At 39.2% G+C, this 22,737-nt stretch overlaps 2 protein-coding genes across 2 annotated transcripts in view; one reads left to right on the top strand and one right to left on the bottom strand.

Moving 5' to 3' along the window:
• FBXL13 (F-box and leucine rich repeat protein 13) overlaps nt 1-12,327 on the bottom strand; it is an 86,011-nt gene extending 73,684 nt beyond the window's left edge. The window contains exons 1-5 of the mRNA XM_065862587.2: nt 12,210-12,327; nt 5,371-5,474; nt 5,020-5,113; nt 3,593-3,660; nt 1,828-1,982 (exon numbers count right to left, since the gene is read on the bottom strand). Of these exons, the coding sequence (XP_065718659.2) occupies nt 1,828-1,982; nt 3,593-3,660; nt 5,020-5,113; nt 5,371-5,474; nt 12,210-12,284 (496 nt within the window). The 5' untranslated portion in view covers nt 12,285-12,327. The remainder of the gene's footprint in view (nt 1-1,827; nt 1,983-3,592; nt 3,661-5,019; nt 5,114-5,370; nt 5,475-12,209) is intronic.
• Nucleotides 12,328-13,531: 1,204 nt separating this feature from the next.
• ARMC10 (armadillo repeat containing 10) lies at nt 13,532-21,817 on the top strand. Its single transcript, XM_065862784.2, has 6 exons — nt 13,532-13,673; nt 14,903-15,051; nt 16,109-16,243; nt 17,531-17,707; nt 18,699-18,770; nt 19,986-21,817. The coding sequence occupies exons 1-6, from the start codon at nt 13,532-13,534 to the stop codon at nt 20,238-20,240; spliced, it is 930 nt and encodes a 309-aa protein (XP_065718856.2). The 3' UTR covers nt 20,241-21,817.
• The last annotated feature ends 920 nt before the right edge of the window (nt 21,818-22,737 follow it).

Genomic DNA, 22,737 nt, shown 5'->3' with positions numbered 1-22,737 from the left:
GAAATTATAACCAATATGAGGACCACAATTAAGAACAAGTATGCAATTTAAATGTTTTAGATGAATGACTATCTATCAAATTACTTCTTAATAAGACAGCTATCCAATTCGGCTTCTGTAAGGAAATAAATAACTTCTTACAATACATATAATTAAGACCATTGCAGTAGGATTTCAAGTTAGCAGGCAAGGCATAAACATGACATATTTCCAATTTATCAGAGTTAGGTATGAAACATTACTGATCTACAGTTTGATCTACCAAATAATCCAATCATTTCACAGAGCTCGGAGGTGCAAGATGTATACAGTGAAATAAAAATTCAATAAGAAAACTTTAATAATGTTTCAGATGGCATAGAAGTCAAAAGTTGTAAGAATCAATTCAGTAAAGCCAAGTGCTAAATGTTACACCAGTGTTGAATATAAAAGGACAGTAAAACAGTTTATGAAAGATCATATGTTCATTATGAATTAACACAAACATTAAAAAAATTACTTTTAAGAAAAGTTTGGAAGTAATTGAATTTTCTTTAGTCCAGAAAAAAGAAAAAAACAGCACGGGGAATACTATAACTGTCCTTCTTTATGTAAAAGGTGTTACAAATGCAATCAAAATACAATGCTCTTCACAGCCACTGAAATAAAAAGAAGTGGAAATAAGTGAAATTTTCTGCAAAAACTTCAGTCATCATTCAAATTTTTTTTTTGGTCAGTTAACTTCATAAAAAAAGTTGTAATAAATTACAAAGGGAGCGGAGAGACTCTTACTTGATCCTTTCAAGAACATACAGCTCTTTAAGTAGCTTAGCCCTATATAATCGTATCTCATGGACAAGGACTAAGCTTAATTAACGTGACATGCACTCTTCACTATCAAAAGGATTAAAATGTAAATTTTTATATATTAAATACACAATATAGAATCACTTATCTACCAGTCAAGAGTCAATGAACAGTCACACAGCCAAGAATGACTGAATGGCATTTCTCCATATGTCAGCTTTGCCTTGGAAGGAAATATATTGTGCAACTACGCCCTCCAGATGTCTCCACCCCTGTCTCTGTGAATTTATAACGGACAAAATATGCCTTGGCTGAAAGAGAGGAGAGAGAAGGGGAGGGGAGGAATAGGAAGTCTCTGAAAAGTGTCTAGGGGAGTGAGACAACAGCTTGGGACTCTAGCTCTGTTAGAGCGATGTTTGAGTCACATGTAACTGCCTGAGCTCAAACCCAAAGCTATAGGTAGTGTTTGTGGCCCATTCCTTACTTTTTTTAAACTTTCATCTGGGTGGACTCAGGTTAACATTTAAAGAAGACATTTAACTCATTCCCACAGGATCTGTGGAACACAAAGTCTCAGGTAGTATGAACAAAGTATTTCTTTCATTCTGTCTCCTGACTCCTTTAATTTTATTTTGACCTCCACTCATTCTCCACCTCTCATCACACGTTCCCTCTAACTGAAGCCAAGGCTCCAGCTCTGTGATCCCTCTTGTTTTGTCCCTGTCACTGTACTCTTCGTCCCCCAGCACAGCACCCCGACTCGCTCCCCCCTGCACTCCTGCCCACCCTCCATGTCCCTGACCCCTCCCCACCCACTCTGCACCAGCAAAGAACAGCACCAGCACCATCTGTCCTAGCAAAGAACCCAGGGAACTGCCTCCACTGCACTCATGGCAACAAGTCACCACAGGTCAAGCAATGCATTCTGCAAAAAGATAGTTAGATGAACTGTTGGACAAAGCATATTTACATTTTACAGCACAATTTTATATTATATCACATGTATTTTTTGTCTTGTGGAAAGCAGCTGTGTAGACTTACATGCCATTTTTTCCTTGTCAATTTGCACCCACATGTTCCACTTCTGCATAATAAGTCTTAATATGTGGACATTATAATGGACTACTGCTAGAGCCATCTTCTGCTTTGTCTTTTTCCTTTTGTTCTTTTTCTGTAGATTATATTTCATCCATCCTCTGAATTGTAAAACAGAATGAGTAATTTAATATGGCTCCCAACCTGAATGAAGTAAAATCTACAAAACTCTGCAATTTGCTGTAAAATACAAAGCAGTCAAGCTCAACTAGATAAACTTCTGAATAGAACTGATGTTTGTTATTTCTAATTTAAGTAAAATATGCATTGATAATATTTTTCAGTAGTAATTCATTCACTGATTTTAATAAAATTTCTACATGTTTGTAACACTCTACACTATCAAGCAACAAAAGCTTGCCTCCACCACTCCTGCTGCTGTCAGCTATACTTCAGTTTACAGATCTGGGAGGACATTTGAGCGTTTAGAGAAAATAATGTAAAAGTGCTAGATGCAGGTATTTACTTGAGCACTATTTACATTTTCTTGGCCGCACAAATGAAAATTAATATAATAGAATACAAATTCAATTTATATCTTCACAATTTTAACCTTTGGTAAAAATCCCATTTAACTTCTAAGCTAAATAATAAGAAATAATTAGATTCAGAACAAAAATGTATTTCAAATGACTCGTATGTCATCGATATACTAAAATATGCTATCTCTCCGTATCTGATTTGCTGGAAAGACTACTGAATAAGTGAGACTTTGCATGACTACTTTCATTTGCCAAAATCTCCCTAATTTCATATAATTGGGAGCAATTATAAATGGAACATTCTACCATTCCAGTCCAACTTCTGTGATAATTAAACAAAACTGTAGGTCAGACAATCTTCAAAATGCTGCTGTAAAGGAAAAAGGAAAAGCTTTCCATGTCTCCTGTAGCAAGAAAGGCTCAGGTATTAAGAAAATATTTATAGTGGAAAGGATTATGAAGTATTGGAATAAATTGCCTGCAGAGATCATCATGTCTCCAACACCTGTGATTTCTAAGACGACTAAAACCAGCCTAGATTAATGTTTACCAAAGCTAATCACAGTAAAGCCTGAAAATCTTCTCCTTCCTATCAATTCGGTGATTCTCAGTAAGGATTTACACCAGAGTTCCTAGTAGATTTGTACCTCCTATATAACTAGCATTGAGTGCTTTTCAAAACAAAATAGCCCAAACTTATCTATTCTAAATGGAGGATCATTGAATTTTGATACACATGTTTGTAACAAAGAAATCAATCAACATGTTCATTCATTGCAATTATCATATCTTAAAACATATCTATGTCTTATCCCCATTTTTAAAAGGAAAAGTTGGATTACATAAAGTATTGGTTACCTAATCCCAAGCAAAAAAGAAACGAAAGCAAGAACAGAACACAGATCTTTTACTTTCAGGCCCAAACACAAATTATTCTTTTATTCCTGGGTATACAACCATATTCTTGGCAAATAGAGTTGATTAAAGTACAGAAATGTCAAAGGACTTTGTTAAGGTCTGGAACAGGCAGAAACTCAGAATTGACTAATTTTAACATAGAATAACATTGCTGAAGAAAAATAAAGTCAAATCTAATTTTCTTATCTCTCTTCACATTTATCTGTAAAAATGAAAACTTTTCCTCCCCTAAATGAACTACAGAAATATTATTTTGGTAAAAGATTTTTCCTAAGATGTTCCAGAGGTATATATGAAATGCATATACTTACCCAAAATACAGCTTAATTAAGTTTCTGCTGTAAAAGCCCCGTGCTTTGGCACACAATTCTTCAGTCACCTAAACAAATCATTAGTACACAAACCAGTGCTGTATTATGAATATTTAAAAATCAGACAAAACCCTGAAATCTTCCACTTTCCATGCTGACTGATACAAATTAAAGTATCTGTTTCAAAGAGACAAATGTTCAAGTACAACTTTCTGTGTAAAGTCAGAAGCACCTTGCTACCAAATTACATTTCTGTTTTTACACGCAGAAGTTAAAGCTAAATCAGCGTACAAAGCAGAACTAACATGTACTTGAGGGAAAGCTCAATAACTGAAATTCAGCTTTTCATTCCTCATACCCACTCTTTTACTGATCAGTTGTAATCACCAATTTAGCATATTAAACAAATATTTTAGTTACTCTTTGCAAGAATTTTTTCATAGCCCATTGTTATGTAAACCTTTTGCCACATGATTCTTACTCATAGACATTTTAATAAACTTGTTTGAACTCCTGAAAAACCATAATGGTGTAAGACTATGGGCTAAGAATATCCCTGTAAAAGAGAACATGGTCCTTTGAATGTGCAAATACTAATTGGGCCTCAGAAAGTACTGGGGTTTATCTCATTATTCTTACTCCTAGGAAAATCTATGAGAGGATTTGACTGCGACACGTTTGTATACTTATACTGTATAAATCAACCATGCCACTTTTAGACTGATTAATACAATAATTGAGTGGTTCATAAAAGACGGAATAGCCGAAATGAAATTGCAGTAAACCCACAGTACAGATGTACTATGGGAAGACAAAATTGACTATAGTTGTACAGAGGTAACTAAGAAAAATATCTGGTCATGCTGCGTGACATCTTGACACCTAAATTGCTTCCTTGCATTGGTCATAAAGCAAAATCCTCCTTCTCTGAATGTTTTAAAATAACAGTTTTTTCCTCTACAGGTGACCTTTTTTTTTGACCAGTAAAACCAAAATGTTTACCTCCTTATTGCTTTATGTGCATTAATACTGCACTTAACTGCAACTATTAATTGTTAGCATAAATAGCATTTTCCAAGATTTATCAGTTCAAGTGTAATTTTAGGAATCGGCCTAAGTAAAACTACATAATGCATAGGAAAAACATGTTTTTGAAACTAGATTCATATTTATGTGGAACTCTTTTTTAAATTATGACCAGATATGAACTACTTGTTCCCTGCCACACCTTTAGATGCTATTCTCACTTCTGGTGACATTAGTTTTTGGATACAAATCAGTATCAATAGAAAGAAATGCAAAGTATCATATTCTTCGCTTTAGCTATAGAAGAGTTACATGGGAAAACTTAAAAACAGATATGAGTATTCTGTATCAGAAGATTTGTTCACAGCATAGAGTTAATGCAAAGGTTCAAGAATTTTTACCAGTTGTTCACTGTCTAGTCCAAAAACAGTGCTCAGGTAAGTTTCTGAAATCCTCTTTAATTTGGGGTGTAAAGACAGATCAACACTCATACACCTTTAAAAGAGAAGTAAATTATATTAACCATATTAGTATCACCCCCAAAAAGTACTTTTTCTCTCTACCTAATAGGTTATAATTACATTTATGGTATTATAATGTTGTTATTATTAAAAGATTCAGACCTATATCACTTTCATTACAAATACCTACAGCATATTTATAAAATATGAAAACAAATTATCATGTTTTATTGCTACTCTTAGAGCATGGTTTAGAACCACAGAGCACACACACAAACATTTAGTATGTACCATAAGACAGCATCTAATCCCTTTTCCATTATTTCTCTGAGCTTTTCTTCTAAAAATTTAAGTGGATCTTCTGGACGCATAGCAATTATGCCACAAAGCAGCACCTGTGAAAAGAAACTGCAAATTAACGCCTCTGTGTCAACAGCAAAGTAGCATCTAGACAGGAAACAGTTAAAATAAACACAAGCTTACCAGGATCTTCTAAAATACTGTAAAACAGATGCATTTCTTTTTAGCACTTACATTCCCTTTAATTCAATTTTTAAAGGTAATATTGCATGTATCAGCCTATTCCAATTGCTAGACTTTGAAGCACTGGGTTTAGGATAGTTCTAAGGTACGTAGTATTTCTTAAACAATTCCTACTAAGAATTTTATTGCTTTTAATGTGCATTAAAGAATTAGAGAATAGAAGAATACACAGAAGATTGGATAATTTTATTTACTTAATGAAAACCAGAATTTAAAACAAGAGTAGCCCTGTGTAGTAAAGAGTATGTTGAACATGAAGCATGAGCAGAAACCGATCTTGTAACCAGTATTGAAAACAAAATGCAGTTTAAAAAAAAATATTTACTTTTCAGGATCATGTTATCACACTACTTTGCATTATCTTTTAGTAATAATGCATAATAACTGATGAACCATTTTTCTCATTTGCCCTTTAGCTGTCTTCAGCTAATAGACATAGATAACTTACTTTCAGATTGTGAGCTCACATACAGCAAGAACATCCAAAGTATATTGATTTTTTTTTAAGTATATGCACAAATTGCAGTTATTCAAGTGAATATTTAATGGAGACTATAAACCAGAAGTTTTTGTGCCTGGTAAAAATTTCAAAACATGACTGCATATCTTCAACTAGACATCAATCAACATTAATGCAAAAGATGCTGTCCTGGGATGCACTCTCTTGTTCATATTTCCCTTTCCCTGCTACAAAGAAACTGGCTTTTATCAGTTATCACAAAAACAACATCTGAGTTTTCAGATTTTCTTCCAGTCCTGACACTTTTTCTTTGCCTCTGCCCACTTTCACTACCACCACCCTCCACGGAGTAACTGGATGGTGCAAATCTAAGTTTTGCCATTCAGTGTCTGCTCAAAATCCTGACTGTGCAATCTCACCATCCACTGATGTTTAATTTTCCCAAACCATGGCCTTTCACCTGTGCCCTCGGTGAGCAGAAATACTGTCTTCATTCTCTAACATCCGTATTGATTCTAACTTGTTATTACTGTAATGCAACTGATCTATATGAACATAAAACTAAATTTTAAAACCAGAAAATGTCTGAAGCAACTGCTATATGTTTGATGGATCAAGACAACAACACAATATAATGGTTTACTCACTGTACGAACTCAAAGGATGCAATACTAATTTCCTTTCAAGACATGGCCTCTTGCTGTTATTAAAGTAATGTGGAGCGTGTGCTTGAATCCTTATCAGGAAGCATGGTGGGAGGACAGGGGAATAGAGGAAGGCTCTAAATCAAAACCATGCTAAGAATATAAAGCAAAAGTCACGCACGACAGGAGTAAGCAAAGGCAACCTGGCCTGTGGGCCCTCACTCTGCAGCCATGGCGAGCAGGGCAAGCGGCAGGAGCAACCTGAGAATTTTGGTGTGCTGGAGAGGCCTTCCACTTGCTCCTCAGAATATGATGTAGACACAGAATCAGACAATAATGTAATTCGGAAGGGATCTCCGAAGGTTGTTGAACAGAAGTTGTGGACGCCCCATCCCTGTAAGTGTCCAAAGTCAGGCTGGACGGGACTTTGAGCAACCCCATTTAAAGAGAGGTGTCCCTGCCCACAGCAGGGTGCGTGGACGGGATGATCTTTGAAGGTTTCTTCCAACCCAAGTCATTCTATGATTCTAAGTTAAGACAAATATGAAAAGGCAAAGAAAAATATTTCTGAATGCACAGACACAGCAAAAAGCAACTGTCTTCAGTTTAGACACCTTGAGTATTTATAACACTAAACTACACGCTGATTCCAACCCCGCCATCTCTTCCATCTTCTTAACAAAAATGTAATTTGCAAGGTATATCTTGATGGTTGACTATGTTAAGAAAATATTATAAACCCATCACTTTTCATAGAATCATAAAATCACAGAATCATAGAACGGTTTGTGTTGGAAGGGACCGTCAAAGGTCATCTAGTGCAACTCCCCTGCAAAGAGCAGGGACACCTTCAGCTAGATCAGGTTAATTATCATAATAACTCATTACATATAATGTAATTCTAAATAATACACATGCAGTTCAATGGCTTTCATCACAAATTTTCCCATGGACAGACTTCCCAAAGCCAATCCCAACGCTGGTCGGCTACTCCCTCTGCTGGAGTGAGCCAGTACGTGTCTGCCATACAAATGCCATATTTTAGTATTTAAAGTGTTGTTTACTTTTTTTTTTCGTTTTTCAAGCAAACACAAACAACTTTTTTTCCTTTGGATGTTCTGAAATGTCTCCAACACAGGAAATCCAAACTATCCAAACACATACTGGAGTGCAAGGCCTCTGTTTAACATTTGAGAATTCCTTTATAAAACTTAAATAAGGAAGAACTTGCAAAACGTGGTGTTTTAATCCTCATTCAGGTACTCTTCAGCGAGTGGGCCAGGTTTAAAACCAAAACCAATTAGCCAAATCTGTACAAGTCTGGTTATTTCTATTTGACTTCTACAAGACTCTCAACAGCCTGAAACAGTCCATCGACAATTTTTCTCAACCTATATATTTTATTTACTCATAACAGTAAACAACTAAAAGTATAGTGATATGTCAAATGATCATTAGTCACATATCATCACAACCTCCAGCTAACCAGCTACCAAACAAGTATTTAAAAAAATAAAATAAAAAAGAAAGAAAAAGAAATGCTGCAGTGCTACTAAGAATTAAATATTTAGGTCAGGTTTTCATATGAACTGCTTCTATTCATCAACCTGAAAAAGCTCATCTGTTGTTTAAAAGTTCACAAAGGAAAAGTCATAAAATCGTGCAGCATTCAGCTTAAAGCTCAGTAATAGAAGAACCATTTTTAGCATTTTTAGCATCCCTTCCTGTGCACATTTAGCAACTGTTAAAAATAGTCATACCTACATATATATATTCTTATTCATGTGTGAAAGAGAGCTATTAAGAATCAACATATTCATCATCTGAATAAAATATTTGATACTGACATCCAATGAGTTTTACAAACTCTTCAACATTTTTTTATCATTGAAAAGACCTGAATGCACGGAGAAATAGTTTTGTTGATGTTAACAGACATTTTCTAAACAGCAACTTCCACTTATTTCCATCACCAAAAAGACAACATGAGTGAGTGGCATGGATGATGACTATCAGCTGTGCCTTAGAAAATGTTCCCTAAGAGGCCAAAGAAACATCCATGTCTTGTCTAAAAAAGTTTTTCAAAGCAAAAAGTTTCAATATGTAAGTTCTGTGCCTCAAAAATCAGGTGATCTAAACACAACATACTCTTTTTACCAAAAATTGTTAACAGTGGCATGTTTTCATCATTTTCTCTTACTCCTAGTCCGGGATGCATCGACACAGCATATACCCAATAGTAAATTATTAGAGACATAACAAGTTTTAAACCTAATAATGGAATCACAGAATCATTTTGGTTGGAAGAGACCCTCAAGACTATCAAGTCCAACCACAACCTAACTCTAGCACTAAACCATGTCCCTAAGAACCTCATCTATATGTCTTTAAAACATCTCCAGGGATGGTGACTCTACCACTTCCCTGGGCAGCCTGTTCCCAGATGATTCTCCCAAACCCCATGGGCTATCCAGAATCAGCAGATGCCTTTGGGTGTAGTAGGTTTGTTAACAACTCCTGTTGCTTTCTTGCAGGCCCTCAATGCTTTTCCAGAAGCACCTACTAAAATTGAGATGTATGTTTTCTTGTTGAATATTGAAAAACGAACTAAACAGGTTCCACAAAAACTCTGTCTTCTGTGAAGCTTGGATAAAAGCCCATGACCACAGTTGGTTTGATGTGTTGTGCCTATTGCCTTTCCCTGCTCACCAACACTGTGCGTTTGTGGGGTTTGTGCCCGTTTGTGTTTCCTACGTCCATTTGCTGACTCACCATCAGCTTGTGAGGCGCTTGGGCAGGGAACATCTTTTGACAAATGTACAGCACCTTGCACAACATAACAACCTGAGTCATCACCTAGCTTTCTAAGCATTACGATGATGATGACTATTACAAGAAGTAGTATGTGAGATCAATATACCAAAAAAAATTTACCTAGAAAGATATTAATTTTGTTATTTTCATTTGTTGCTACAAAAGTGTATTATTTCCTAGCCTCATACTTCCAGTGCTGTGTTCACTGTATGTTCAAATCACATTGCCACTTACACATTTCGGCTGTTCCACAACACCTTCCTTAAATTTCAATGCAGTGTTATAAATATTAAACATTATTATTTCATCTCTACCTGTAATAAGAGACTACACCCTAAAACCAGGTGCATTTTGCCAAGACAGGAAAAGCCTGCCATGCTCAGGAGGAGCAAGGTGAGCAGCAGCAATTAGCAGTGGTAATGAAACCGAGACAAAGCTGTGACAAAACGGTTGTCAACTTGGTCTCTTCTGGAGACCCCAGAAGTCTGATCTGCTGCTGCTGTTCCCGTGGTGGGAAGAGGGGGAAAAGAGGAGGTTGCGCAAATCACTCAAGGACTTCAGTGTTGGCCAGAAGCTTCAGCCTTCAACTAACTCAGAGCCAAATGCCTGACTTCTCTCAAAGTCTTCTCTCTTCCAGCCATCACCCCATTCCTCTTCCTACCGCTGAGCCATTTACCTCTCATGGCAAAATTCATTTGGATCACATGGCAGAAAAATCTTAAGCCAGCTCTGCATCCATATTGTAAGAATATAGCTACTAACAACAGGGAAAGTCGTCACACGCATTGTGTTTGCAGGATTACAGTTTGCATGACTTTTTATGGATTCTGGTTAAAAGTAAATCTGGATGGGAACTGAAAGAGAGAAATCAGACAGGAATGAAAGACTCAGACACAGCAGGGAATCCCAAATTATTTAGATATGATTATCCAGAGTCCAGCTGTGTTTGGACCATGTCAAAACCACAACCTAATTACAAAAAGACTTAAGCAAATGGCCATTTCAGAACCCTATATCTTTAATTTTGAGAATATGTGTATAAATGTTTATAGGTCTCAGCTTCGTTTTGATGTACCTTAATACAGGGACCAGCATAATCTCATTTATCTTTGCATGAAGCATAATGTAAGTTCATAAAGAAATTAAAATATAATAAAATTAAATAGCAAATATGGCTAGATATCGGCAAGCACCAGCCTCTAAGAACCAACAAAAAATGCTAAAAAGATCTTACACGGGCTAAATTTTAACTGGATCTTTTTAGAAATTCCATTTAATCTTAACCTTAATTCTTTCATTTTTAGTTTAGTAACTCAATGCCACTGTTGCTATAGAGGTATTTATAACTTTTGCTTGGAAATGTAAATATGAGCTACTTTTGAAGTGCTGAATCAAGAAATACACCTCATGCAGATACATCTTGTCTTTTGTTTTTCTGTGCTTAAAAACAAAACAAAACAAAACCAAAAACCAACCAAAAAAACCCCACAAACCCCCACAAAACCCCAAAACAACAACAAAAACCAAACAAACAAACAAAAAAACCAAACAATGATCAAGAGATAGACTCTTAGGAAATGTACTCAGCCTGCGTGGCAGTGCTGCTCTATAATTATTCTAATTGGCTCAAGATTTCTTTATTAATGTTTCCATGGAAATCCTGGCTTTAATAGCCGCTTACAAATGGGATCTATTTTTGGTAGCTTAAAAGTATCGGGATGTCTGTTAAACTTGTATTTGTGCATTGTGCCTTTGTGTCAAGGAAACCAAAAAACAGCTGCTGCAGGCTTTGAACCTGGCAGAGGTGAATGTGTCAGAGATAAAGAGGAAGGAATCCAAATAAATACAGAGAATCAGGTAAGAATCCTAAAGGCAAACCTGCCAACTCGCAGCCCTTTACATTGTGCCAGTTTTACTCTTTAACATTTCATGGAAGTTTATTTACTCCTGAGTCACTAAATATCTAATCCACCAACATGACATCTGAGGCGTGGTCCAACGCCATCTTCGCCTTTGACAGGCCACTAAAAACTACAGATTGTAGCCGCAGCGCTCAACAAGGAACGAAGTACCCAGCTGAAACCTGGAGGTACTTCTGTAATCAAAACTAAAGAACTTAAGCACATCTAGGGAGGGTGTCAACGCAGATCACTGTACCTTCATTCCAGTCATCGTTTAAATATGGATTAAGAAGTAGAATGACCTTGTTCCACCTTGTTTCTATTTTTGAAGTTCTCACGAATTGTCTGAAGCAGGCTATTAACAAGCAGAAGAACAAACCCATCCCCCACACCAGCCGAGAGCGGCCTCAGGGGTGTGAAACACCCGAGAGACCCGACGAGCCGGCACCGGGGCACTGCTGAGGGGCAAGCGGGACCCCTCGGAGGGAGGGGAGGCCGCCTCCCTCCCACGGATGCCACCGGGGGAGTTTGTGGTCCCACCGACTCAAGCGGGGCCGACCAGCCGGGTTGTGGCGGGTCGGGGCGGCTCAGAGGGCTGCGACACCACCTCGCGGGGGCTGCCATGGCGCAGCCGGCCCCGCCACCCTCGGGGAGTCCCAGGGGAGAAGGCGGGAGGGGAAACGGGAGTTGGCCCTTTCCCGCTGCTCGCTATAGCGGGGAACGGCGAGGAGGCAGCCGCCCGCCTTCGCGGGGGTCTGTCGCCGTTACCTCGTAGACATCGAGGAGGTCGTGGCGGCTGAAGTACTCTCGGAGCTCAGGGCTGGCGGTCCTGAGGGACGCCATGGCGGCGCCGGGCCCCGCTGCGGCGGCCGTCGCGTAGCAACGGGCCCGCGGCCCGGAGCTGCCCGAGCCCGGGTGCTCGCGGCCCCCCTGCCGCCCTGCGCCAGGCCCCTGCGCGGCAGCTGCAGCCGGCGGGCACAGGCGCCCTGTCCCTGCTCCACGGACGCCTGGCACCCGTGTCCACCCCTGCCTGGGCCCCGCTGCCCATCGAACGGGGCAAGGAGCGGTAACAAGACCTTCGTGTGCTTAGGGGCGCAGAGAGGAGAATCTACCAGCTACTGCTCCGAGGGGTCCCAGAGAGCCAGCCCTGCACTGCCAGCGTTCCCTGGCCGGTGCTTTGCTCCCCCCTCCAGCCGCATTTCCAGCCCAGCACAGCGCTACCAGTGTTTTCCGCTGCTGCCAGAGTGTGCCGGGGGGGGCAGGTGTTGGATGTCCAAAAGGGCAGCAGCTAGATTTTTGTTTTTAGGGTGGTTGTGTGTGGTCTAATTAATGTCTTTACAAACAGCGTAGTAGCTATTAAAATCGCATTTTTGTTTTCCTCCCAGGCCCCTGGCTGCAGCATCCTTCCCCATCCTGTTGCGGTGCAGCTGGTCAGGCTGACTTCACAGAATCACAGAGTGTCAGGGATTGGAAGGGACCTCGAAAGCTCATCCAGTGCAATCCCCCTGCCGGAGCAGGAACACCCAGATGAGGTTACACAGGAAGGTGTCCAGGCGGGTTTTGAATGTCTGCAGAGAAGGAGACTCCACAACCTCCCTGGGCAGCCTGGTCCAGTGCTCTGTCACCCTCACCGTGAAGAAGTTTCTTCTCAAATTTAAATGGAACCTCCTGTGTTCCAGTTTATACCCATTACCCCTTGTCCTATCACCGGTTGTCATCGAGAAGAGCCTGGCTCCATCCTCGTGACACTCACCCTTTACATATTCATAAACATTAATGAGGTCACCCCTCAGTCTCCTCCAAGCTCAAGAGCCCCAGCTCCCCCAGCCTTTCCTCATAAGGGAGATGCTCCACTCCCTTCATCATCTTCGTTGCCCTGCGCTGGACTCTCTCCAGCAGTTCCCTGTCCCTCTGGAACTGAGGGGCCCAGAACTTGGGGGCGCGCGTTATTTTTTCCTTTAAAATAAAAAACGTATCGCATCGTCACTACGGAGACGCGGGCCCCGGCTGCCGGCGGGAAGGGGGAGCGGGGCTGAGCCGCGCCGGATGGGGCGGTGGCTTCCGCAGGCGGGCGGTGGCGGCCGGGGGAGATGGGGGAGCGGCGGGGGGCGGTGGTGCGGGCGGCCGCCATGGTGCTCGGGGCGGGCGCCTGCTACTGCCTGTGGCGGCTGGCGGCGAGCGGCCGGCGGGGGCCAAGGGCTGCGGCCGGGGCCGCCCCGGGCCCGCCCTCAGGTGAGGCGCAGGGCGGGCGGGAGCTCCGCGGCGCCGCTGCGGGCCGAGCGGCCCCGGCCGGGCCCCGCCGTGCCGGGGATCGCGGGGGAGGCCCCGGGCGGCCGTGGCGGGGCCGGAGCGGTTCCAGCCCCCGCCTCTGGAGCGCGGCCCCAGGGGCAGCTCTGCTCCGGTGTGGCGGTGCCGCTCGCTCAGTGTCGGCCCGCTGGCAGCCGGGCGGCGGTTTTAAAAGGCTCTAAGCATGTTCTGTTTTTGAAAAAGCCTGGTGTATGTTCTATCAGTGTATTTACTTCCTGGTCTTTTTTTTTTGTTTTGTTTTCTATCCTTTTAGTAAATTTATTTATGTTCCCCTGCAATTCAAAGCTAAACAAAGTGTTTATATGAGAGTGAGGATAGAAGACACTTCTGTTTTTCAAGCTAGCTTTTTTATTAACTTAGACCTCTTTTTTTTTTTTTTTTTTTTTTTTAATTTTTTCTCCACAGAACACTATGATGTTTGACTAGTGGGAGGGTGGCAGCAAATACGTGGAATTGTAAAGGGCTGTTTATCTTCTCACAAGTCATTTTGAGTCATCTGTGAGTAGTGCAGTAGTCACGGATCAGTGTTCAGGCTATGCAGCTAGCGAAATAGTTCTGCCTCCAACCTGGCTGAAGGTGGTCTTTGATGGCATTTGCGTTACCCTTTTATGAAAGCCTTGTACTCTGTAACATCATCCTGACTCAGAAACAGCCTTCCTCAGTTGGCCAAGTGATGCAATTCGTAACACTGTGGCTGTTACTTTGTCAAAGGGCCTCAGGGTACTAGCAAAACATCATTATCATAATTTCTGGAAGTAGTAGTCTGCAAGTTGGAAGTTTTGTTTCCCTACAGCATCCAGACAGATTTCCACATTTCATTTCAGGCAACATAAGGGGAAAAAATTAACAGGTTTGGTGACTATTCCCAACAATTTTGCTGCTGATTAACCAAAGAATAATGTACCCCAAGCTTTTATTAGGTATTTCTTTTATTTAATACTTTGAAAAGAGGTGGTCAGAGGACTTGGAGTGGGGGAAAGGATGGTAGTCCTGTTGTAAAACACATTTTTTTTTCCATTATATGATGGTTGGGTACAATCAGAACGTGTCCTACAATTGAGAGCTAAACCTCAGCTTTCTGAAAAATGTTGAGTGGTAAATAAATGGAATGTCTCAAACTTAATATCAAGTATTTCATTTTTAAACACTGACAGACAACAGTACTGCTGCAGTGTCAACTCATGCCATGGACGCGGATGCTCTACAGAAACTCATTCATTTGCTCCAGGTCACAGATGATCCATTAATTCAAGAGCAAGCTTTAATCACTCTCAGCAACAGTGCTGCCTTCTCTGTAAATCAAGTAAGTATTGTTCTGCAGAAAACAGCAGTGATTCAGTACCAGTCAGGATGGAAGATGAGAGGTGCTGTTTTGCTGAAGAGTGACGCAGGACTGATAGCTCGTATAGCTTCTGTTATCCGTTTTATGTCTATGCCTTAATTTCTGCTAGCCCAAATAGTATCATTTACCAGCTTTGCAAAATTTATCTCAGCTTAAGGTTTGTACAACTTATTGTCTGTACAGAGTTCCATATTTTAAAAGTGCTGTAAATATGAATTTATCTTTTGTTGTATGCCATTTACATCTTAGCAGCTTTCCAGCTATACGGTTGTCTGTGAATCAGTTGGAAATATGATACAGAAAAGCTTTGAGCTGGATGTAGATTTTTGTGCCTTTGCAAAGGTTTGACTGCCAGGGTCCCACCCTTTTTTTTTTCATTTTTTTTTTTCTTTTTATATGATCCTTATGACGTCTATTTGAGCTTCTCAAAGCTGTTTTCTTAATATAAATCTCTCAGAACAGAACGTAACCAAATCCCAAGGCACATTGGCCCATTTTTCATTTTCTTGAAAACAGTACATGTTGTTTCCGTGATGGCTGGAGAATAAGTGAGAAAGATTTTTTTTTTTTTTAAATTCAAGTGTAATGGAAAGATAAAGTTTCAGAACTTCTACTCATAGTAACATAAAGCTTCATCTTGGGATTCTGTTCAGTCAGGACTTTTACGTACTGTGGCCTGGCTCATCTACTCTGTAAACTCATTATGCAATAACTATCTTTGATTCTTTATAATCTAAAATGCTTTAAGCATGCTTTGCAGGGCAGATTTTAAAAGTAAAGGTGTGCCGTTGTCAAATAATACTTTGACCCTAAGCAGGTCTATTACAGGATCACAGAATGTTCTTAATGGAAGCAATAAAGCAATATCTGCTGACACTCTCTCTTCAAACCGAATAGTCTGTTCTGGAAGTCTTCATTGACAGTTTCCAGTTGAATTAAAATGGAAAGTTTGAGGAAAGCCTTCAGCATTTAATGTAAATATTGAAAAATCGTATTAAATATCTGCTTTATATTTCAGGATATAATTCGAAATTTGGATGGCCTTTCCATTATTGGAGGGATGATCTCAGACTGCATTCCCAAAGTTAAAGAAAAAGCACTAAATGCACTTAATAATTTGAGTATGAATATTAAAAATCAGGAAGAGATACAGGTAAGTTTCTGAAAGAGAAAAATCAGAGCAATTGGGACATAGAAGACAGTGCAGGTCTTTCAGTACAACTACAAGCTGGGATCCCAAAATATTTTGAGGTTGGATGTACAAGTCAGCAGATCTGGATGATCTCTGTGTCCCAAGGCCAGAAGGAGAACTCGAACATGCATTGCATCACTGGCACTGACTTTTTTTTAAAAGGCAGTTTGGAAACTGGACAGCTTGTGTTCAGCTTTCACAAAATGCTATTAGAGATTGTGCTGTTAAGATTATAGTGGAATTATGTGAGGCAAAGTGATTTCCAAACACATCTAAAAGATCATCAGTGTTTTTTTAATAGGCTGGATTGCAGACTGAACGTAGCATGACTTCTTAGGCATAGGAGAAGAAAACAGTAATTGATCCTCTGGATTTATATGAGACAAATTTTTCAGGGTGAGACTTTCTTCTTAAAAAATAGTGTGTAATAACAATAAGTCCCACTGGTAGATACAGTAAATGGCAAGGATGAGAAAGGACCAACTATCAAAAAAGCATCCACTTCTGACATGATCAGATTAATCAATAGCTCAAGAAGTATCCAAGCAGTGAGGTGACACATTTGAAGATTTTTACTAGTTTTTCATTAGCATGACAAAAAGGCAGTTTGACTGTACATGGTAGTTTGCAGCATCTTTAACACTGAGCAACTTTTTTTAAAGTAGTGCTTGCCAACAGCAAATGTTTATATAGGCACAGAGGTGGCAAACAACTCCTTTGGAAAAAGCAAAGTATTTTTTTTTCTTAGTTAGAACTCCATGATTCATTGTATACTGTCATCCAGAATAAAATTTGGTAAAAAGTAGTTGTTAAACATCAGTTGTCATCACTTCCTGAGGAGTACTCCAGTGAATGGGTCACATGGTTAGAAAAAAGTGTTTCATTCCAAGACTTGTCCTTAGCTTGTTCTCAACATTTAAGTAGACCTTGGTTGCTGTAAGTGATTTTTTAGAATAACTCCTTAAAGAAAATGTGCTACTTCTGAGATTGAGTCAAAGAGATTGGCTTTTCAGAGCAATTTATATTTCTGGAAGGTTAGCAAGCTGAACTCTGTGATGTCTGCTTATATCATGGCAATAGAACATTCAAATGTTCTTGTTTCCAAGAACTTTGATCAGGTTATGTATTCAGGCAGCACTGTTCGAGAGGTTTTTACACTTCTGTGGCTAGGCCACTGGTAGTATTTCTGAATACAAAATCTGCTTGTATTAAAAAAATGTCTTTTTATCTCCTTCCCTTTTTGCCCAGGTATATATTACACAAGTTTGTGGGAGTGTTGAGTCAGCTCCCCTGAACTCTGATCTGCAGCTGGCTGGACTCAGGTTGTTGACAAATATGTCTGTTACCAGTGACTACCACCATAAGATGATAAACTCCATTCCGTGCTTTCTTCATTTACTTTCTGAAGGAACTGAAAGAACACAGGTACTGCGTAGTGCATGGTTACCGACCATTTATGGAGCTGCTTTACTTGCCTTCTTTTTTCGTAAAATGGTTTAGACTGGGCTTATAAAATCAAATATTCATTAATGATAGCAGATAGTGCATAACATACATAAAATATGGATCTATATTACTTGTAAATTCAGGAAAAGGGGAGTAAGGGAATCTTGATGTTGCAACTGCAGAGCTAGAGCTCTAGCAGACCAGTGCAGTGTGCACTCCTGCTGTCCTGTGCCTTTGCTGTAGCAACTCCAGAATTCTCTTTTGCTCACTGCACGTTGCTGCTGCGTCACAGGGCAAGGAGGATCTGCATGCGAAAGGCTTCACTGATGCATGAATCTTTCCAGGGAAACACACCAAGCAGTGATAACGTCAGTTGTGGATTTCTGTTACCTTGTAACTCTAGTGACTGCAGTGGGAGTTATTGTAATATTGAAAGAAAATAAAAGCTTCAAATTCGGTGTTTATTCGCGATGTCATGGATAGCAATGTACTTAGTTGCTCTGTTGGATCAAAACTAGTTTTCCAAAACACAAATTTCTACTACACTAAGCAATCCTGTTTTACCTAAGTACATTTGGTCTTTTCCTAGTGTTTAGTTAAAAGGTTAGTGTCACAAGGTCCAGGAAAGTACCCATGTGTATTTGGGTATACTTCTGATCACATTTTAAATACAGTACTTAACTATCCCCTGTATATTTAAAAAAAATATTACATATTTTGCCTGCTGAGTTGTTTATAGATCTTTCCTTATGTTGATGTTTGAGGCAAACTGAATTTGCTTCTAAAATACCTATACCTAGTACATATGTTCTAGAGACTCCATAAGCTTTGTTTTTCCCATACCAGTGCAGAACTCAAGGTGTTGTCCCATTCTTTTCCTGTCCAAGTGGACCCTGACATTACTGATGCCCAGCACTGCTGTACTTACTGGTTGGGAGCTTGCAATGAACTTGGATGTTCCTCATTTCAGATTCAAGTTTTGAAAGTACTTGTGAACTTATCTGCAAACCCAGCCATGACAAGACATCTTCTTAGAGCTCAAGTAAGGTTCTTGCTGTTTCATTATATTTTTGGCATTTACGTGGATATGTGTGCAGATATGTGCATACATTAGAATAATTTTAATGTATTAGAAGTATATATGCAACTCCAGGGTAAAATTCTGGTTAGAATTAGTAGCTAGAAGTGCACATTCCTCCACAGGCTATCCTTCTTCTAGAGGGTAGTGTAATACAGACACTGTGTGTGCAGAGGGAGGGTCAAGGGGCCAATGGACTTGAAGACAGTTGGTCACACTGCCTGTGCACCATTCCAGATAGTCAGTGACATGCAGCAGCTTGTTCTTCCTTCCACCAAAGCTGTAGAACCATTAACTTTTGTATATGATGTACCCCATACCTTGATAAGTTTCAAAACCAAACTTCAAATCTAATTTCCAGACATGCAGACCAGGTACAAACATCAAATACAACTGGTACTATAAATGAGCCTTCTCCACAGCTGTTTCTACAGCTAACGTATTCCACTTAAGGGGACCAAAGTCCACAGAAATCCCCACCCCTTTACTCAAACACAGCCATAAGACTCTTCTCTAAGCACTGTAGGTGAACTTTGCCTGTGCATTTACTTATGTCTTTGTGGAGAACTTTATCAGACATTTGCTGCTGCTGGCCTAGGCGTACAGGTTTAGTTCAGGTGTATCCTTTCCTCACACCAAAACACAGAGTCAGGGACTGGAGCGGTGCTGCATCCTCCTCCACCTCCCCTAAACAAGTGGCTTTTACTTTTGAGCTATCTGTTATGAGCAAAACTAGTCTAGATACTACCAGCTTTTCATTATTAAGCCAAGACTAGGGTAGCTAAATACTCAGTTCTCTGTTAAAAGCATATCCATTTATGCTAACATATAAACATTCAGATTGCTGCATAGGGCGAAAGCAACATTATCGAGAAGAAAAGCAGATCCTCTCTTCCAAATTGGACTTTTCCAGACAGCCACATTTTGGAGATTGAAAGTACAAAGCATTTATTAGCCTGTGATGTACAGGCTGGTCTTTTCTAAAGAGGAAACGCATGTGCTGTGCAAGTTCCTGGTGTGCTTTTCACAGCATATGGAGTTCGGGTATTTCACAGAGTTTCTGTTCTACATGGTTTAAGTGCAGATTTATGTTTTATTTATTTTAATTGAAGTTACAAGATTTAGTTACAGGCACTTACTGCTGCTGATTAAATATGGATTATTTATTGAAAATCCTAGGTGCCGTCATTGCTGTTACTTTTTGAGTCCTGTATAAACAGAGATATTCTGCTTAGAGCCCTGGTGTTTGCTGCAAACTTGAAAAAGAACGTGAAAAGTGAAGATAGCACTGGGATTCAGGACCAATACAGTGAAGATTCCATTTTCTTTACACTGTGCAGGGACTCTACCCCATTTGCCCAGAAACTGGCATCTTTATTGCATCATCCGGATACAGAAGTGAAAGAGCAAGTTGTGAGAATATTAACACAATAGTGGTTTTTTTTAAAAGACTGACCTAATGAAAATATCGAATCTTAAGAATGCTGTGCTAAAAAAACTTCAACAAACAAACAAATTACTGAATACTACCATATTACTAGGCACAAATCAGTGGCTGCAAAAGAGAATGCTATGTATTTAATATAGAGGGGATAACATATATAAGCAAGATAAAAGCAATAGTGTAATTAGTATTGAGACACCACTGTACAGCTTGTAAATGTACACAGAGAGGAATAGTTTAAGACATGAAAACTTCCATAGGTGCATCAACATTTTAAATGGATGAGTAAAGTCAATTGAAATACTCTCAATGTCAAGGAATTTTTGTTGCCCTAAAGACTTAGAGCTGTTGAATAAATACCTCTGTAGAATGGTGCATTAAAGATTTAGGAATTAAAGATAGGTATTTACATTTTATTAATCTGATATTTACTAAATGGGTGCAGCCAAACCTTAGAAAATATTAAATAAAAACAATAAACTGTCCTTGGCTTCCTACAAAATTAGTGTGTTCAATGAAAGCTGTGTACTGAAGTTACCCAGCCTGTGTTTTTTCACCATACCTGCACAGAATATTTTCTAAAACCACATTATCATATACTTAGTCTATCCATTCCATTTAGCCAAACTGCAGTGCAGTTAACCACAGTCATGCAAGGTTTCCACACTTGAAAAAAAAAATCAAAAGGCTTTTATATTGCTCTAAAATTGTCACTTTCAGGAAAGCATACATATTTTTTCAAAATATTTGATTATGAGTCAAGTATTATCTACAGTTGCAATTCAGCATTGTCAGTGTTATTAAAAAAGTCTACGAGAGCAGTATCATACACATCTTTACAAAAGCTTCCTGTAGCAGCCCTCGAGCCACTTTCCCTGGAGAGCTTTACTCCTTTTTCTCTGCAACTGGAACATCATCAGAATAAATGCTTCTGTTGAGTTACCCCCCATAAAGTTTTAGTCATCCATGCAGCGTTAATTCAAAATGAAGTGAAACACATATGAACATCATTGTAAAAGAACCCAAAGGAAGTTTTACTGATGAACGTAAAACATAGTAGAAAGCCCTTCATACTAAAATTATACTAAAACTTCCTGAACACCTAAAGTAAAAAAGTGTGAGATGTAAAGGCTAGAAAACAAGTTTTTTACTTTGCATTTTAAAGAGACCTGTACTACCTGTTACCAGATACTTCATCTTTCTAAGGTAATATACCCACTCTGCTCTTAATAGAATATTACCCTCTCCTCTTTCTTTCTGGATATTTATTTTCAGTAGGCAACTTTGCAAATAGCTAAACCTGCAAGAAAAATGTGACCTTGAAAATACAACATATCGATGCCCCGATCAATACAGGGGTCAAGCTACATGTAACTGATTTATCTATGTAGGTAGTTTTAAGTCAGGAATACAATTAAGGCAGAAATAGAAGTTGGCCTGATTCCCAGTCACAACCCTGATAACTGCTGCATTGACACTGAACTTCTCTTTCTCCTTCCCACTGCTCCAAAGACACTGTTCATTTTGTAATAAGCAAATTACATTAAAATCACTCCATGTTTTGCCACTTTTTGTAGGTTTAATTTTTTTCTGCTTCTGTATTTCATAAAGAAAAATAAAGGCTAGGTCAGACACTCAGAATTTACCAGTCCTCTCTTTCTCTTCTGTCGGGAACTCAGACTAGGCTGTTCTAGGTAGATCTGACCTATGTAAGTTTTCTTAAGCTCAGCAATGGAGATGTCTGGATGTCCTTCTCCATGTTCTCCAACCTAAAAATAAGTTTCAGATATCTTTGTGATAATTAAAGTTGATCTTTTATCCTCCACTTTGACAGCTGAGAGAAAAAAGCCACCATTGTCCCCTTTTCTAAAAATACTTGAAATGTTGTTTTCTCCGTCTTCTATTTCTGGTCTAGAAAGACCCATTTTAAAATGTTTTCTTTGTAGAACAATGCTACTGAGAAGTTTTAAAATTATGCAAGACTTCCCAAAGTGTCTTCACACAAGTGTGTCTAATTTTCTTTATCCCACACCCTAGATGGAATCATATCAGCACCAAGCAAGGTGTAACAATCACCATTCTACATACAAATACTGTGAATTAATAGACCCCCGAACAAAAGATACACCATCCTGATATTTAGCATCTGATCCTTGTAAGTCAGTACTTCTCTGCTATGTGGCTGCTTATCTAGTTGTTCTGTATTTTATTTTTATTATTTCTTTCTAAAGTATAGGATTTTACAAATAGTCTACTAATGATTTTTAAAACTGAAAAACAAACAAACAAACAACTGCACTTTTAATCATGTCCTTCAAAGTACTCAAAACATCCTGCAGCTTCCTGTCCTCCACAATATTATGAACATGTAATATGCATTATGTTATCTAAATTGTTACTGAAGTTATTGTGTGAATAATGAGGCCTAATAGTTCATCTGAAATACCCTCCCCAAATTAACACTTTTAAACAAATTCTGGTGAATCC

The sequence above is a fragment of the Patagioenas fasciata genome, chromosome 1, assembly GCF_037038585.1.
Source record: "Patagioenas fasciata isolate bPatFas1 chromosome 1, bPatFas1.hap1, whole genome shotgun sequence".
NCBI classification, from domain to species: Eukaryota; Metazoa; Chordata; class Aves; order Columbiformes; family Columbidae; genus Patagioenas; species Patagioenas fasciata.
The sequence above is the reverse complement of the archived record's forward strand: the minus strand, read 5'-3'. Positions and strand labels throughout refer to the sequence as shown.